This window comes from Panthera leo, chromosome C1 (genome assembly GCF_018350215.1).
Source record: "Panthera leo isolate Ple1 chromosome C1, P.leo_Ple1_pat1.1, whole genome shotgun sequence".
Lineage (NCBI taxonomy): Eukaryota > Metazoa > Chordata > Mammalia > Carnivora > Felidae > Panthera > Panthera leo.
In genome coordinates, this window is record NC_056686.1 from 25407293 (window position 1) to 25426474 (window position 19182).

The 19182-nt window shown below is 48.2% G+C and overlaps 1 protein-coding gene across 1 annotated transcript in view; it reads right to left on the reverse strand.

Moving 5' to 3' along the window:
• The window catches only part of CSMD2 (CUB and Sushi multiple domains 2), a 540846-nt gene that overhangs the window by 127556 nt on the left and 394108 nt on the right, over nt 1–19182 (reverse strand). Inside the window, 4 exon segments of the mRNA XM_042948549.1 lie at nt 1765–1881; nt 2784–2978; nt 13896–14083; nt 18038–18176. Of these exon segments, the coding sequence (XP_042804483.1) occupies nt 1765–1881; nt 2784–2978; nt 13896–14083; nt 18038–18176 (639 nt within the window).

Below are 19182 nucleotides of genomic sequence, written 5' to 3' on the forward strand. Positions count from 1 at the left end.
TCTGCCTGTGCTGGCTTACCAGTTTGCCAGGCATATCTGGGGCAAGAAGCAGGGTAGGAGGGAGAGGAGCAGGGGCCAGAGGGGCTGGAGGGAGAGGCAGGAGGGAGAGCACATTGTGGAATCCTGAAAATGGGTACTGAGGTGGTGGCAGGGGTATCTCTGTCCTCCCTCCTGCAGAGGTGAACACGATGGGCAACATTCCTGCTTTCAGAGTGTGCATTCTAGTGGGAAGAGACAGTCAATAAAGGGGGTAAAAAGCCCACTTAAGCAAAGAGATAGGGAAGATAATTTCAGATAGTTAAAATTAAGTCCTAGAGATAATGGGAAAACATGATAGAGTGAGGCAGGTCACTTTAGGTAGGAGATCAAAGGAAGATTAGAAGAGGAAGTCAGAGCTGAGACCTGAGCTTGGAGCCAGTGTTGCAGAGGCAAAAGTCTGCCCCGAATTCCGGGGCTCAGCATCCTTGGCAAAGACAAGATACTTGGGACAGACCACTGCCCTTCCTTGAACTGGCTCTCTGTGTGCCTGTTTCAGCCCAGTGAAACTGACCAGCCTTGGGGTTGCTTCCTTTAAAGGCCGAGCTCTTTATTATGGGAGGAATCCAGGCACAAACTGCACACCACTAATCAAGGATTCTGTTCTGAGTGGCAGATTGGACTGGACAACGTTTTAGGACTTTTCTAACTGTGAGTCCACAGGTCCAAAGCTCCTGCCACATAAGTATGCTGGGGTGGCTGGCGTCACACACACACACACACACGTATGTGTGCAGGGGTTGGAGTGGGAGTGCTGCGTGATGGTTGGAGCGGTAGGTTAAGGTGAGATGGGGAGTTCACAGAGGTCAGGGAGCATGTCTCGCTCACGTCTGCAACAGAGTGCGTGGTCCCTGAGAGATGCTTCATAAATGCTTGGTGGCATCAGGCCTTGCCCTATGCTCCCTCCACCCTATCTTGGGCATAAGTAGCCAGCTGCTGCCCCATCCCTCTCCTAGATGGTCAGGATTTATCAGTGCCCTTTACCCCACCCAACACCAATCCTGTTTAGAAATAGTTGTTACTCCTCCTACAAAGAGGAGATCCAGGGAGAAAGTATCCAGGTGGGTCACCTGATTGCTCAGGTACAACCAGTCTGGCTGCCCCTTAGAACTTCCTAAATCCTTCAGGGATGGCAGGACTCTTAAATGTCCCCACTGCCAACCAGGCGACAAGCCTGGCTTCTTTTTGTCTGAGTCTCTTGGAATCTGGAAGTTTTTCTGCTTTCCCAGGACACTGGCCTGTCCCCCCCCCTCCCCCCGCTTTTCTCTTGTTTGCCCTACCTATAGCTGCTGGGCTAGGCTCCCAGTCTCGGATGGGATGGTGGAACCCTGGGGTTCCCAGCTCTGTCCCACCCCTTCCTTCTTCCTGCCCTTTGGTCACCCTCCCCTGGGTTCCCAGTCAGCCTGGATCTGCAGCACTTCCAGTCAGACGTGGGCTGTGCTGGCTAGTGTCCGGCATCCCTGCCTTCCCTCCGTCCTGGCTACTTCCTCCCCAGCTGCATCCCCTTGTGCTGCTGGCCTTGCTGGTGCTCCTCCCACACATACGTCAGGAGCGCACCCGACAGTGTATCTTATTTCCACTGCATGGCATCTGCACCCAGGAGTCCTGTACCGGAGATGGTCTACCCGTTCCCACAATGGGAGTGGATACAATTGAGAGTGGAGCCGGGGGCGCGAGTGGGAAGGGCCCGGGGGCCTGGAAGAGGTCGGGAAACATAAATAGACATACCGTAGTCCTTGGGCACGGTGACAAAATAGAGGCAGATCTGTCCACTGGTGTAGTTCTGGGGGTAGTTGGGGGATAAGACCACTCCGTCTGAACCCACATACTGTCCCCCACAGGGGGCTGGAAGAGAAATCAGAGGGAGGGCCAGGTGATCTTGAGGCCTCTCATCAGCTGTCATGCTCACCCCAGCCTGAGCCACTGGCCGCGTGAGGCTGCCCTGAGGTGTGCAGCAGCTAGTGTGGAGGAGGGGAGTTCTGAGCACCTCCCTGGCCTGGCATGTGGCCTGAAACCTTCCTTGATGCTGTCAAGGGCCCTCCTGGGCACATGTCAGACCCTGCTCCCTAACTAGTAACACTAGCACAGGTCCCTGGAGGCACAGGGGCCTAGGACTGACCTTCTGCCCCCCATGGCTGATGTCTGCCCCAGGCATGTCTCCACATGAGTTAGTGCCCCCAGGCTAGCCCCACTGGGAGCAGCTGTCCCATGCGGCCCAGCCACCTTCTGTTCCCATCCAAGGTGCCCAGTTCTATGAGGGGTGGCCCTGAGAGCCAGCCTCTCTCACCTGGGTAAAGGGGCCTCCTTGCTTTCCAACTTGGGGTGGCCACCACGCTCTTGAAGTTCTGACACTCCATCCATGTCTCTTGTCAGGGCCCCAGAGCTAAGCCAGACCCTGCTGGAGTCAGTCCACCCCGCTGGCCTTAGTTTTACACATATGATCTCTCAGTGACTTTCCCTAAGCCCAGGTTATCTTTAACCTCCAATCTCCCTCATACGACTTGCTGGCATGTCTGGGGGCCACTGATGATGGCCTCTATCTGAGTGGGCACACTAGGTGGTCTGAGAGAGGACATGTCGATAGGGACTGTCTACCAGGTGAATTACCAGCCTCTCTCATTCACAGTGAACTCAAAGAGCCCGCTCTTAGGACCATGTCCCATGCCTCCCTTCCCCCAGCTGACAGCCCCTTCTGCCTCTGGCATGCCCTCACTCCCTCTGACTCCTTCCCGCCCCTGTCCCACCACCTGTGCACACTGGTCGGGGGTTGTTCCACGCCGGCTTCCCATCAGGCCCCAGAACGCAGCTGAGGGTAGAGGCGCCCTCAACCTCGTAGCCCCCGTGGCAGTAATAGGTGATGGAGGAGCCCAGCTTCAGGTCGGACCCCACTCGCGTGCCGTTCTTGATGGAACCAGGGTCAAAACACGACTCCCGTGGGTTTTCTGGAAAAAAGAAACACACACACACACACACACACACACACAACTCATTAGTGGCCTAATTCCATGGTGCAACAGCCAAGAGGAGACCCGGACTCTAATTAGCCACAGGGCATATGGGGATTTGGGATTTCTGGTTCTTTTCCCTTCAGGTCCGAAAACGTCTCTAAATCTAGGGCTGGAGATCATCTTGGAGAATGAAATTTTCCCTCTCCTCCTCCACATTCTTGCCCTGATCCACAAAGGAGCGAGTTGCAGCTAAACCTTAGGGGCCCTCTGTCACTCCTTGACCCACTCTCTCCAGGGAAGGCTGACTGCTGTCATATCTCTACCTTGCAGATACTTCTGATTGCAAGGGCACCAGTCCTTAGATTTAGGAAGGAAGTAGGAAACCCTACTTTATTTTATTTATTTATTTTTTTAAATTCCAAATAAAGAATTTTTATCATAAGGGAAACCCTACTTTAACCTCCGGACTTATCTAGGGTTAAACAGTTTTCCAGGGTTTTGCATCGGGGTATTGGGTGCCTGCTAGTTTATTAAAACAGTAGTATTTTTTTCTACCTGATTTTTGTGGCATATATGTCTCTCCAATTAGGCATCCATGATGCACCTAACAGGCATCTACTCTGTCCCTCTATGAGAGCGAACTTGGTGCTGCCTGAGCGATTGAGAGCACGACTCGGGAACCCCCATCTCTGGAAAAGGGCACTGTGCAGCCTCCCTCACCATCAGCTGGGAATCTTGAGCAGCTCTTGGGAGCCAATTTCTCACTTGCACTGGCACTGCTTTTCCTCATCCTCCTTGGTCAAAGACCGCTTGGTGGTCAAGAGGCCCGTCATCATGGCTGGGCAGTGTCAGGGAAATGCCACTGAGTATCAGGATTCCATTAGACTCCTGGAGGCTATGCTACAGGGAGGTCTAGGGATGGGGCTCACAAAAAGGTGCTGACAGCCCTCGCAGGTGGACTCAGAAGTTCAGAAGTTCAAATAACAGATTTAAGGAGGAAAGAACCAGAACAGAAGGGCTCAGAGTTCAGGGATGAATAGCTGAGGAATTTTGCTGAGGCTGTCCTTGTCACCTGGGCATCTTTTAGGCTGCCAATATGAAGCAGCCACTGCTCGAGGGGATGCTCAGCTGCCAGTCAGCCCACTGACTGATGGGATGGGGCTCTGAGCATCCACATCTTGCCAAGTCCAGCCACTCTTGCATTTGAGCCCTATGATGGCCCTGCTCTTTGTCTTTGCCTATGGCTAAGGGGGCAGCAGTCCTGGATATGCTACTACATTTAAACTCAAGTGGGACCCAGAAAATGGTCCCTTATCTAGCAGAGGACACCTCAGTGGTTTCCTCATGGGTCCTATGGCATGTCACCTTCACCCCTCAATCAAACCTGTCCTTTCCCTAAGCTCACTGGCTCTGGTCAGAATAGAACTGGCCATTAGGTAACCTATCTGAGAATCACAGAGTTACAGGGAACTGTCACCATGTCTTATATTTCATCTGTCCTTTTTACAAATTAAAGTCGGTCAAACCTAATTTGAAGCTCAGAGAAATTCATAAGCTCAGAGAAGCTCATAAGGGGCAGAACTAGCTGGGGCCCCCCAGTGTCCACTTCTCCCCTTCATCCTTAAATAATAGAAACCAGATTTTATCCAGACTACCAAGGCACCAGCTAAAATCTACATCTTCTAGCTTTCCAAGCAGCTACATCTGGCCAAAGAGATATAAACACAGTCAAGTCAGACAGTCTCCTGTCTCACTCAGAGTAAAAGCCCAAATCCTTATGGGTCTAAAAGTCCTGGGTCTTCTGTCCCCAATCCCCACCACTCTATGATCTCAACTCCTATCATCCCTTTGCTAACTTTGTTCCAACCACATTGGCTGCTGTTCACGGAATGTTTCTTCAACTGCATGGCTCTCTCTCTGCTCCTTCAGGATTTAACAGTGTCACCTTCTTAGAGACACCTCCTTGACTAGCTATTTAAATTTTTGATATTCCTCTCCCCAGCACTCCTGGTCACCTTTCTCTGCTTTGTTTCTCTGCACTGGCACCAATACTATCTCATGCACTAAATATTCATCCATTTTTTCCTATCTCTCTCAACTAGAGTGCAGGTTCATGAGGAAGTTATCCAGTTTTATTTACTGCTCTAGTCCAGTGCCTGGCAAGTGGATAAATGTGGGACTTCTAGAAAGCCTGCCTAAGAGCAAGTGACTCAGCTGAGAGAATGCTCATTAGTCCTTCTTTTTTTTCCTTCTTTCCTCTTCCCCGTAGTCTGAACTTAGAGATGATGACTAGAATTCCAGTCTCCATCTTGGATCCTGAGATAACCATGAGGATGGGAACCATGTCCTAGCATGGTAGAGCGGAAAGGCAAGAGGAGCCAGGGTTGGGGAAGGGGTCACCTCATCATCCCTGGATGACAATCTCTAGATTTCTTTTTTTTTTTTTAATTTTTTTTTTAACGTTTATTTATTTTTGAGACAGAGAGAGACAGAGCATGAACGGGGGAGGGTCACAGAGAGAGGGAGACACAGAATCTGAAACAGGCTCCAGGCTCTGAGCTGTCAGCACAGAGCCCGATGTGGGGGTCGAACCCACGGACTGTGAGATCATGACCTGAGCCGAAGTCGGATGCTTAACCGACCGAGCCACCCAGGCACCCCTAGATTTCTTTTATAGGAAGGAGAATAAACTTCTACCTCACATAAGAAGCTGTGCTTTTGGGTAATAGCTGGGCATGTCTGTCCCAGAACTTTACACTGTCAGAGAGTCCTTTCTTCTCTTCTCCATATCGCAAAAACTCGTACACTTTTCTTTTTTCTTTTCTTAATGTTTATTTATTTTTGAGAGAGGGAGAGACAGAGTGTAAGTGGGGGAGGGGCAGAGGGCCAGGGAGACACAGAATCTGAAGCAGGCTCCAGGCTCTGAGCTGTCAGCATAGAGCCTGATGTGGGGCTCAAACTCACAAATGGTGAGATCAAGATCAGATGCTTGACTGAGCCACCCTGGCACCCCAAACTCCTACACTTTTCAACGCCACCTTCTCTTGAGCAAGTTTCCTGTACTTTGCCTTCTCTCTGGCAGAATTCTGTTTTTATTTCCTGAATGATAGCATGTGTGGCATTATCTTGGTAGGTTGGATAAGTATATTTCTTTCCAGTGGATTCTGAATTCCTAAAGGACAGGAACCTTTACCTATTCTCTTCATAACCCTGGCAATGAGCACAGAACTTGGTATTGGAGCTGGCTCTGTTTGGCACACAATGGACACTTAATAAATGGATGCTGAATTGACTGGCTGAACACCCCAGGGCTTGGAAAATCCACAGTCACATCAATGATCACAACTACAGACTGTATTTTATAGTTACTCACATGTCAGAGCAAGAAGAGCTCATCATTCTGAGCATTATCACATTAATGAAAATGACAAGGGTAATGATAATGATGATAGCCCCTTACAGAGGAATATCACGTTATAATTTTCAACGTACTTTCCAATCTGTTATCTCATTTGTGCCTCACAATAGCCTCTGCAGCAGGCAGGGCCAGGTGTGCTCCTGTTCAGGTTACAGATGAGAAATGTGGTGATCAGAGAGGCTAAATGAGTTTCCCAAGCCATTCAGCTTGTAAGAAGTGGAATTAAGACCAAAATCAGGTCTTTAGTCAGCCAAACCAGAGCTCAGCTGTGAATGATAAAACTGTAATGACTGAAATATCATTGCGATAATAATAAATAAACACCAAGCCCAAAATGGGAATAGCAAAAGGACCAGCTTCTTTTTGTCCTAATAGATAAGGAACATTTCTAAACACTGTAATAGCAAGACACTGAAAATAGCAATATGCACACGCAACCAGTAAGGAACTGGTTAAAAAGACTGGATTACAGCCATCCACTGAAATACAAGCAGGCTTTAAAAAGAATTGCAAAAGTCTTTGAATACTGATATGGAAAAATGATCAGGATCTATCATTGGACAAAAACCAAAAACAAAGTAAAAACAAACCCATATGACAGATTAGTACATATGGTGTGATCTCTATTCATATAGAACAGGGATCAGCAAACTATAGCCCACAGTCTCACTGCTTGTTTTTGTATAAAGTTTTTAATAAAGTTTTACTGGAACACAACCTCCCCTATTTGTTTAAATACTGTCTATGGTTCTTTCGGCATTACAACAGCAGAGTTGAGCCGATGTAACAGAAACTATGTGGTTTGCTCAGCCTAACTATTTACTGTCTGGTCCTTTATAGAAAAAAAGTTTTCTAACCCTTGTTATAGAATTCACATTATTTTATTTTTATAAAAAATATCTGGAATAAGATAACAAACTGTTAACAATGGTGCTTCAGGGGATGGTAGTAACGGTAGGTGTTAAGTGTTTAGAGTACATCTTATGTGCTTCTGTATTGTCTGCATTTTTCCAGCAAACACATTTTACTTTTAAAATAGGCAAAAAGTGAAGGTATTTCCATTTTGAATTTAAAAAGAAAGACCCATTCTGACAGGTGTGATCATTGTAGCTTTGATTTGTATTTCCCTGATAAGTGATGTTGAGCATCTTCTCATGTGTCTGTTAGCCTCTGGATGTCTTCTTTGGAAAAGTGTCTGTTCATGTCTTTGATGAATGGATAAAGAAGATGTGGGTATACAGTTACTTATTTATTTATACAGTGGAATACCACTCGGCAATGAAAAAGAAAGAAATTTTGCCATTTGCAACAACATGGATGGAAACAAGGATGGTATTATGCTAAGCGAAATAAGCCAGTTAGAGAAAGACAGATATCATATTATTTCACTCATGTGGAATTTGAGCAACACAACAGATGAACATAGGGGAAGGGAAGGAAAAATAAGATAAAAACAGAGAGGGAGGAAAACCTTAAGAGACTCTTAAATGCAGAGAACTGACGGAGGGTTGCTAAAGGGGAGATGGGTGAGGGGATGGGTTAAATGGGTGATGGGCATTAAGGCAACCCAGTTTTTGGGATGAGCACTGGTGTCATATATAACTGATGAACCACTGAGTTCTATTCCTGAAGCCAAGACTACACTGTATGTTAACTAACTTGAGTTTAAATAAAAAAATAAATAAAATAAATAAAAAGAAAGACCCATGGCAGTGGTGGTTCCTGGTAGTGGTGGTAGTGGGAGCAGTGTGGAAACCTGGTTGCAACTCCTTGGCTCGTAGTGTTCCAGCCAAGGGCTTAAAAGAGAAAACAGGTGCTTTTTAGTACCTTTTGGTAGAAGCTAACCTTGGTCTTTCCTGAGTTATTTCAGGTTCTCCAACACAGGCTTCAAACTCTTCTTCTGAACTTCTTCAAACTCCCTCTGTCTGAAACACTCCCCCAACCCTGTTCTTGCACAGTGGGCTTCTTCTCAACCTTGAGGTCTGTTTAAATGATGCCTGCTGGGCAAAGCCTTCACCTTCACCAACTGCCATTCTGAGGCAGACTCCCCATTTCTCTTTCTCAGCAGCTTGCTCTTTCCTAACTTCCGCTTCTTACTCCTCGTTGATCTATGTATTTGTTGTCTGTTTCCCTCACTCACCTTTATGTTACCTTAGGGACCATGACCACTGTGCCCACTGCCATAGCCTCCATATTTAGCACAAGGTGCGGCATGAGGTGAGAGCTCAGTAAGCATTTTTTTGAGTGAGTGAGTGGCCTCCACACTCATGCATGAACATGCTAGCCTGTCCCTGCCCAGAAGGAAGCCACCACACCTGCTGGAAAATGACAGTAAAGCTCCGCCTCCCCTCCCCCTGACCCACCACCACCATTTTCCAATGTTTTTGGCTTAGGGAAAGACAGTAAGTCTCTCTGGGACTCATTTTTAGTAATTGTATCAAAAAAACAAGATCCTACTTATTTTCCCCTGTTTCCTTCTAGCAAAGGGTAAAGCTACCCAGGTAGCTGAATTCAGATGAGAACGCCTCAGAGCAGTCTTATAAAAATCCACAAATGACATGATTGCATTCAGAATCATCTAGAAGACCTGCCTAGAATGACACAGACATCACAACCACCTTCCAGCAGCAACTGAAGAGAGACACCTACAAACTCTCCCATCACTGCCTTATAATTAGGTGAGTCTCCAAGATCTCATTGGTAGCATAAATGTCTACCTGTCTGGTTGTCACTGGCACGTGAAGTCCATGGAGGCAGGAACTTTGTTTTGTTCTCAGCCCCTATAACAGGGTCTGGCATATAGAAGGTACTGAATAAATATCTATTGTGTGAACAGAAGAGTAAAAATGCATGATCTGCCTTTGCCCCTTATGAAGAAGCCTAATTCCATGACATTGGTCAATGGATGCTTGCCTTAAGCCTGGTCAGTCTTCAAGTCCTTTGGGATTTGGAACTGGGACACAAACTGGGAAATAATTCAGAGTCAAGAGTGAGGTGGACATACTTGCCCTAGCGGAGGCAATGACCTTGATCTGCAAAAAGAGGATGAAGCAGGGAGGAGACCAAGTGGTCCTGGAGACAGGAGCCAATCTCAACCTTCGACTCTCCCTTCCCGATCTCAATCCCTTGGAAGTTTATGAAAAATATATTCCCTTTTTGTGTTATGTTAGAGGGGGTTTTTGTGATGTGTACTGTTAAAATACAGAACACTTTTTGGCTTAAATTATATTGGCCATTACTTTTCTTATAATAAAGTTTCCTTTCTGTCTCAAGTTGGTTTTGAATGAGTTTCAGGTCTTTGCATTTTTACCCTCCCCCTTTACCCTTTTTTTGCTGAATTTGGTCTGAGTGGGTTTCTCAATTTGAAACTCAAGGATCCCGGACTCAGATGCGACCACACTATTTCTGCTTCCCACTTGGGAAGTTGGCAGGATGTGGGGCAAGGCCCCTGGTCTGTGTGCCTCTGGTCAGAGGAGGGGTTGACCTCAAAGAGTGGTTGCCACTGGGCTAAGCTCAGCTAAGTCCAGCAACATCTCTCTATGTGGCTCCTCTCATCTTCTAATCCAGGACCCTGAAGCCACAGCCCCCAGGAGGACCCAGATACTCAGCATTAGAGGAGCCCTAAATCATCTCATCATCCTGGGTACAGTGTGGTACTGGGTAGAAATCCCCATACTCATGGCATCCTGGCTGTGGTCACCTTTCCCCCATCTGCTCCACTGAAGCCACAGGCTAGAGCCATACTTCCAGGTCTGGTTTCCCAATGAAGCCCCTTTCACTTCAGCTGGGGAGAGTGGGGAGGCAGTACTCTCTGAAAGACAGCATTCTGCCTCTGGAAACAAGATGGCATATAGATGGATGAGGCCAATTCTTCTCTTCCTAAGGATTCAGACCTGCCTCAGTGTGCAAGTCCTTCGTGGGCTACGTCTCAGTCTATGGTGTTCTATGGACTTGCAGAACACAGCGTCTAAATTCTTTGCCATGGACAGGAGACATATATAGGATACACATACATACACGTCACCAATATTCATGTTATAAATATTTCACATTCATACGTATATGTATGCAGAACACCATCTCCCACTTTATAGCTTCAGTAAACAGAAAAGGTACTGACTGCATTCTACTGAAAAGAAAATGAAACAGGAAAGAAAATGTACTGACTGCATCATACTGGGCTAGCCCCATGAGGAAGGCTCCAAACCCTTCTCTTTTCCAAACAAGAGCAGAACAAATGAAATACCCATTACACAGAAAAGAAGGCAATCGGATAGAGAAGGTGGATCAAAGTATGTGCCTACTACCTACTGGCATTGGGCCCTGTGCTAGGTGCTGTTCCTGTCCACTACCCTCACACCACCTCTTCCATGTAGTGTGCTGTCCCTCCTTGATGGGTGAGGAAGGGATGCTCAGGGAAGGTAGGCGACTTGCTTAAGGCCATACTGTTAGTAAGTGATGGAGGCCACCCCATAAAGATATTGAACATGGGGGGATATCATCGAGGCCATGGGATCTGGCAGCAGAGTAGATCCATTCCAGGAATCCAGAGATCTTGGGATGTGGAGGAGACCAGGCGGCAAGGCAAGGGTCCCACGAAATGGGATGCCTGACCAGCGGCTGAGGCCATAGTAGAGAAGGGACTAATATTAGGGAGTGTGCCACCCGAGAAGGAGGGAAAGCTGCCTCAGGCCTCACCAGGTACCTCCTGCACCAAACATGTGCATTTATCTTGGTGTTTGAACCACAGATGCTAACAAGGCGGCAGAGGGTGCATGGGTGGGCATCACCTCTCCCTTCGTCCCAGTGATTGGCCTCTTAGCTGCTTGGCTGGCTCAGATGGCAGCCTGGAAGGCCTTACTCCTTGGGGCTGTGTTTCAGAGCTGGGGTCCCTGTAGATGTGGTCTTGGGCCAACAGCTGAAAGTGGAAGGGGCTTCATTGGGAAAGAGGCCCTGAAAGCGTGGCTCTAGGCCGTGGCTTCAGTGGAGGGGATGGGGGGAGAGATGCCTGCAGCCAGGAGACCGTGATTTCTACCCAGTAGCTTACTGTTTCCACAGATGATGATCATCTCATCATGGGGTGACATGTGGGGTGACATTTTGGAATCTCCACCAGGGAGAAGACCCCAGGTAGGACAGGTTGGAGGTGGCTCAGGTGGTTGCTAATGCTCGTCTAGGGTTAAAAGACATCATTTGCGGTGGCTCCAAGTGCCACATTTGTGTGACTTTTTCTGGTCATGCTCAGCCACTTGCATGTGGGTGCGATGAAGGATGCCATTTTGCAAGGCTGCAACAGAAGGGCCAGGGGGGCAGGGGACTTGAGGGTACTTCTGTTCTTTCTGTAAGTGTGATGCAAGAGGTGAACAATAAGAAAAGCGAAGATGACAATACAGCAGCGGGGCTGGCAGAGTGACAGGTCCCAGTCTGAGTCTAAGTTGTGCTGCTGTTAGAATTCCACACTATGTGACTGTGTTTGTTCTGATGTAGGAGGATTCCGGAATGGGAGGTTTATTGAATGGCAGGCGTCTTCAGGAAGGGAGGTCAGCAAAATATCCATCATTTCGGCCAGCCCCACGGGAAGGGAAGACCACAGCAACACATTCTCTACTTTGTGCACGAAGTATCTTCTAGAACCGTACCTGACAAATAGCAGACAAGTGATAGTTTTGGGGATTTTGATGTGTTGATGGATGTGAAGTACTTAGGACCACACTGGCGGTTGGTAGTTGCTAAATTAGCTATTGTTATGATTGGTGTTATTTGTGAGCGCATGTGAGCTATTCCCAGCAGTTGCCAGAAATCTGTAATTAAGGAACACTTTCAAAGGTTGCTGAGGTCCTACACTATGCAAGTGGGGGACATGAGCCAGAAACTTTTTAAATTTTAACTGGTAATATGACCCCATTTGTCCACACAGGCTGATGAGGCCTGGGTGAACTTGGCTGAGAGCAACAATAACAAAATCCATCATCTCTAGAGTATCTGTAGAGTGTTCAGTACCTACTGGGCATTGTACTCATGCATATAATATGGATGTATAAAATATCTTTTAATTTTAACCTTCTGCAATGTAATTATTATTACCACCACTTTATAGATGGAGGAATGGCTTCCAAGAGATAATAGCCTGCCAAGCTCACCAATCAAGCAAGAAGTGGATCTAGGATTTGGATAAAGGCGTCTGGGACGATTAAGGAAGAAAAGGTCATGAAGACAATAACAGGATAGAAGAACTTGGAGTGGCCCAGAGCCTGGAGCCACTCTTACTATGGCTGCTGCTTAGACATTATAGGATGCCTGAGACGTGCCAGGCACCGGGCCAGGGGCTTGGCTGCACAGAATCACTGATCTTCACAGCATTTCTGTGAGGCAGGGATTAGGCCACCCTCGTTTTATGATGAAGGAATGGAGGTTTCAAGAGGTTACATAACTCGCCCAAGGCCACACAACTGCTAACTAGCAAACATGAGCCCAGAACCCAGTTCATCTGACAGTCTAGGCTCTTGACCAGGCAGGGAGCGAGGCCTGCTTTTTTTTTTTTTAATTTTAATTTTTTTTAATGTTTTAATTTTTGAGAGCAAGAGACAGAGTGCGAGTGGGGGAGGGGCAGAGAGAGAGGGAGTCACAGAATTCAAAGCAGGCTCCAGGCTCTGAGCTGTCAGCACAGAGCCCGATGCGGGGCTTGAACCCATGAACTGTGAGATCATGACCTGAGCTGAAGTCTGACACTCAACCGACGAGCCACCCAGGCGCCCCTGCTTTTTTGTTAAATAGATGCTTTTTGGAACACAGCCATGCCCGTTCCTTTATGTTTGGTCTTAGGCTACCCCAGCAGCAGTGCTGAGTAGTTGTGACAGAGACCATATGCCTCACAAGCCTAAAATATTGACTATCTGGTCCTTTAAGAAAACATGTGCTGACCCCTGCTTTGACCTCTATCCTGTTCAGCTTGCCTTAATTCAAAATACAATGGCAGCAAAAGAATGGGACAGCTGGAGGGGTGAGGGTCGGAATCAGGAAGTATCAGAAAGGGCCAGGCTACGACAGGGTGCCAGAGTATAGCCAAGAAGCTGGATGAGCCGTCCACGTGGGCACTGAAGTTCCCGGGATGGTGGGAGACTTTGAGGAAGACAGGAAGACTGAGCCTCACATCAGAGCCTCTGTGAGCTGTTAGGTCTGGACAGAGGTTATAAAAGAAGAGCAAGGAATGACCCTCACAGAAAAAGGACAGAAGAAGAGCAGAGATGTGGAGATAGAAATGAAGTGCGAGAAGAATGCCAGCCCCCCACTTTCTCCAAGGCCTGGGGCACATAGGTGAGAAAGGCTAAACCACCCGCAGGGCCGCAGGGAAGGCAGGGGCTCTCTGCAGGTTCAGTGGTGCCAGGGCCGGCGGAGGCTGCTGGTGACCCAGCCCAGGGCCCTCCTCACTACCCCTCCCCTCTGCCAGGTCTCACTGGCCCTGCCCTCACTACTCTCTGCCACCAGGGCCCTACCTGTGTAGTCGATGACGAAGCCAGCACTGCTCACGGACGCGTCACTGCGGAAGGCGAGGAAGAGGCTGTTGCTGCTGCTCTCAATGCGGGCTGGAAGCTGGGAGCCATAGAAGCTTCCTATGAGAGGGCTGAGGGAGTCCCGTCCATCGTAGATATGGAGGAAGTCATAGCCTGGCTCCAAGTTAAAGCTGGGGAACAAAAACATCCCACCCCCACCCCACTAAGGTCAAAAAAGGCTCATACTGTGCTTTAGGCTCTCAACCAAAGGATGGGGCCTCCCAGACAGTGAGCCCGTCACCCCACCGGCACCCAACTCCTGACACTTCCTGGCTAGGGGGAAAATGGTAAAGCCCCCTGATGGCCTCCCAGTCAGGCGAGGAGATGGAGAAGTCAGGCATGGGGGCAGAGGAGACAGGTCCCAGAGCTGGTGTCTGGAAACCTGGAGCTGAAAATCTAGCAGCCTCTTTCTGCACAAATATTTTTAATTGGAATGCACTTGACATACAATATTGTGTAAATTTAAGGAGGGTAACATGTCCACTGGCTACATTTATATGATGTAATATGATTGCCAAAGTAGTGACAATTAGTCCCTTCATCACGTCACATAGTTATCACTTCTTTCTAGTGGCTGGAATAATTAAGATCTAGTTTCTCAGCAAGTTTGATGATTGTAATACAATATTGTTGTCTGTATTCACTATGCTGTGCGCACAAGGGAAAATGAGTTACCAATTCTACATACCGAGTGGTCAGCTAGAGCAGTCCACTTATTTGCCTCTGATGTTCTCTGTAATGTGCTATCTGCACCTCCTTTTCCAAGAGCAAAGAGTCACCCAGGGAGCCATTCCCAGGCAGGAAGGGGTCCATTCTCATGAAGAGCTCGGCTTCGTCCCCTTATCCCAAGCCAGTTCTCAGCTCTCCTTGGGATTTGCAACCATCCCACTCTGGCACCCACAAGCATGCCTCTTTCTTGGCTATTTTGACTCTCGCATGGGAAAAAATCCATTTAAAAAAACTGTCTTAGTTTGGCAAATTGAATATTAGAGTTCTTCAGTGTCATTGATCCCACCGGATTGGCCAGAGTGAAAATGATGGGAAATACCAAGAATGGAGAGAACGTGGAGCCCCTGGCGCTCTCGGGCCCTGTGGGCAGGAGGTAAATTTGCTCAGCCACTTGGGAAAACTGTTTCACAACACCTACTAGATCTGAACATATGTCTGCCCTGTGATGCAGTGAGTCCAGTCTTAGGTACGTATGCAACAAAGCAATGGACACTAATCAGGTGTGCAAAGATGAAAATGACAGAATGTGAGTTGGGAACAGATTTCTGATGCAAACTTGTTTAGAGCTGAGCCACGGGCTGCGATACTCAGATATTCCTTTTGGCCCAGCTAAGAATGAAATAGCAGTTCTACTCTTTAGCTAAGACATGTGGCAGAGAGAGGGGGACCGTGACATCTCTAGGACAAAGTGGGTTGGGCTGGCAGGGGGATGGGATGGGGATCCGAAAGTTACAGGGGGGTGGAGCCAGATGTGTATCGGCCTCCTTCCTCCATGGCACCTCGCACTGGGGTCAGCGGCAGGGTCACACCACCACTTCTAGGTGGTATGGTCTTCTTGCTCCCATAATTCAGCTTCTAGCCAATGTGCTCTTTCCCAAGTCACAAGGGGAGTGTTTTGGAGAGAGCCAGTGTTGGTTACAGATGATCTCTCTGCCACTTCCTAACTGCCTTCTGTCTGTCCCTGCCTTCCTTCCATCATTGTATTTTAGCTGAGCACTCCCAATGTGCCGGGCACTGCTCAAGGTGCTTGGGACACAGGGATCTGTCAGATGACACCCCTCCTTCAAGATGGTGATAGGGCCAAAGGAAGCGATGGATGGGAAGACAACTAAGCAAAGCATGAGGTCTGTACAGGCACATGGGATCACAACACAAAGTTCCTCGGGGAGGAGGAAGTGAAAGCTTTCATGGAGGCCAAGCTGGAGGAAGTTTTGGGAGATGCAGAGACCCTTAGTAGTTGGACAAGGAGAGAAAAGGAAGTCGCCAAGAAAGGAGAAGCAGGGGTGAAGTCACAAGGGCAAGAAATAGTCTTGAAGCTGTGGGTAGTTCAGTCTGGCTGGAGCTCAGGGGTTAGAATGGGGTTGGGGTTGGGGGGTTACTGAATGGAGAGGTAGGCAGAGTCCAGATAGATGGGACTGAAAAGTCCAAAGTTGTTTTTTTTTTTTTTTTTTTTTTTTTTTTACAGCTTAATGATTTATTTTGAGATAGAGAGAGAGTGGGACCTGAGGAGGGGCAGAGACAGAGAGAATCTCAAGCAGGCTCCGCACCATCAGCGCAGAGCCCCATGTGGGGCTCAAACTCATGAACCATGAGATCACGACCTGAGCCGAAATCAAGAGTTGGACGCTTAAGAGACTGAGCCACCCAGGTGTCCCTCAACATTCTGATTTTATAGGATGGAGGTATAGCCACTACAGGATTTTAAAATAAAAGACGTATCTGTTTGTGTCTTCGTTTTCAAGTCGAGGTATAACTCACACCCCATGAAATGATCAGCAATTAAGTATACCACCCTATCGGTTTTGACACACGTATGACAAGACCCAGGATGTTTCCAGCGTCCTGGAATGTTCCCCTTCCCAGTCAACCCTCCCTACCCTGAGAAGCCACCACCGAACAGAATTTTATCACCATAGACTTATTTTGCTGATCCTAAAATTTCATGTAAGTGGAATCATACATTATGTCTTTTTTTGTATCTGTTTTCTTTTGCTCAGCATGGTATTTTTGAGATTCAGCCATGTTGCCTGTATCAGTAGTTCATTCCTTTTTACTGCTGAGTAGCACATTATCATATGTTCAAATGGAAAATGAGGTGGCTATTTTAGCATTTTCGCCAGACAAGGTCACTTTGACAGCCGGCTCGAGAAGAGGTTGGCATGGGAGGAAGATGGGGGCAGAGGAACCAGTCAGGAGAGACTACGGTAGTAATTTAGTTGAGAAATAATAAGGGTTTCAAGCAAGGCAGTAGCTGGGAGGCCGGAGAAGAGGGGAAAATGTGAGGAGAATTAAGGCCGCACAGGCTCCAAGCCTTGCTCACTAATGGAAGGAGCAGGGCAGGTGCATGATGGCGGCACTCCCTAGGGGTCAGAAGAGAGCTCTTCTGAGGGGAGAAGTCATATGCTTAGTTCTGTACGCGCTGCTGCGGGTACCAGACCTCCACCAGTTGGAAATGGGAGGCTGCAGCTCAGAAGACAGTCTGGGCAGTGGTTGCGTGGAGTCTCCAGGTTACAAGAGGAGGGTGAAGCCATCGGAGCAGATGGGCTGGTCCAGGAAGGAAGTGTGGATGAGGAGGGGAGAGGCTGGAGATAGAGCCTGGCCAGGGAAGGGGGCCACGAAAAGGAAGCCACAAAGTCACAGAAAGCTGGAGAACCAGAAGGGAGGAACTTCACAGAAACCAAGGAGAAAAAGCAGGGTAAGGATGGAGGGAGCGAGCGAGAAGTGCCATGGGCTAAAACATGGAAAGTTCCATTTTGTGCGGCAACCAGGAGTTCGCTGGTGTCTTTTATCAACGGAGTTGCTAGCGGGACCGTGGAGGCCGAACCCAGATTTCAGTGGTTGGAGAGTGAACAGGAGGTCAGCACGGAGACACAAGCAGAGATGATTCTTTTGAAGAGTTTGCCTCTAGAGGGATGAAGGAGACCGTGCAGGAGCTGGATGGGGGAAAACCTGAGAAAAACTTGAGCCTGTTCCCCTCTAGGGAGCGTGATGGAAGGGGCCAGGTGGCAACAGAAGGGGAAAACACAGGAGAGCAGGGGAAAAAGGATCCAGCGAGGCCCTGCTTTCTTAACCTCTACACTTTTGGAGGTTAAAAAAAAAAAAAGATAGAATAATAGCTACTTCATCAATTATCATAAGGATTAAATAAGATAGTATGTGTAAAACCACAGAGCACAGCTCGGGGCACACAGGAGACATCCAATAAATGCTAGTTTCCTTCCTTTGGACTCCTTCACCTTCCACGGAATGGAGAACTCTGCCCCTGGCACGCCTACGTGCACTCACCTGGACACCGGGGTCTAAAACCCCTAGTTGCTCTGAACCCCTCATCTCCCACCCGGGGGAAAGGTACATACATGTTAAATACCAGGGCGATGACGTAGTCCGGAGAGACGGTCACTTTCCAGTCACACTCCTTGCCTGGCGGGTAAGGTTCTGGGTAATTTGGTGACAGAATGACTCCTGATGGACCCGACAGGTCTCCCCCGCAGGGAGCTGGGGAGACAGGAAGACAAGGGTCAGACTTTCCCCTCACCGGGTCACGTTTTCTTGGGCACTGGTAAGGCACAGTGCAGGGGGGTTAAAACCTGGCTCGAGGGGCCAAGGGCAGGGCGGGATGGAATGGGTACAAGGTTGTACCCTGAAGTGACAGAAATGTTTTGGAACTAGCAGAGGTGGTGGTTGTACAACATTGTGAATGCACCAGATGGCACTGAAGCATTTATTTTAACATAGCAAATTTTATGTTACATGAATTTCACCTCAGGAAATTATTATTTAGTTTTTAGTGTTTATTTTTGATAGAGAGAGAGACAGAGTGTGAGCGGAGAAGGGGCAGAGAGAGAGGGAGACACAGAATCTGAAGCGGGCTCCAGGCTCTGAGCTGTCAGCACAGAGCCTGACGTGGGGCTTGAACTCACGAACTATGAGATCATGACCTGAGCTGAAGTCGGATGCTTAATCGACTGAGCCACCCAGGTGCCCCTCACCTCAGGAAATTATTAAAAACAAAGACAAAATATCTGGCTCTGCCACTTCCTGGCTATGTGACCTTAGGGAATTTACCTAACCTCTCTGGACCTCAGCATCCTTTCTCTATTGCAGGAAGACATTATATTTCCCTTGGGGATGGTAGTAAAAATTTTGGAGAGGTGGTTAAAGCATTTGGCATACAGTAAGCAGTCAGTATTTGGAGCCCTTATTCATCTCTGAGACATTTGAAACACATGGTCTCCTTCCACCGCCTCACATCCAGTTTTCAGGTGAGCTTTGTGGGTGTTTATCCCGCGTTCCACGTCACTCGCTGCCAGGAGGAGCGAAAAACACAATCACGTTCACCCGCCAAGTGTGGCCGGGCTCCTGGCTGTCAGTGCTTTCGGCATCTGCTTGGGGATGCAGACACCTTCCAATTTTCCGGAAGACCTTGTCTGAGAGAATGTGTGCCCCTCAGTTGTATGGAGATATGACGGAGCTCCATTAGGCCATGGTGGTCCCCACCCCA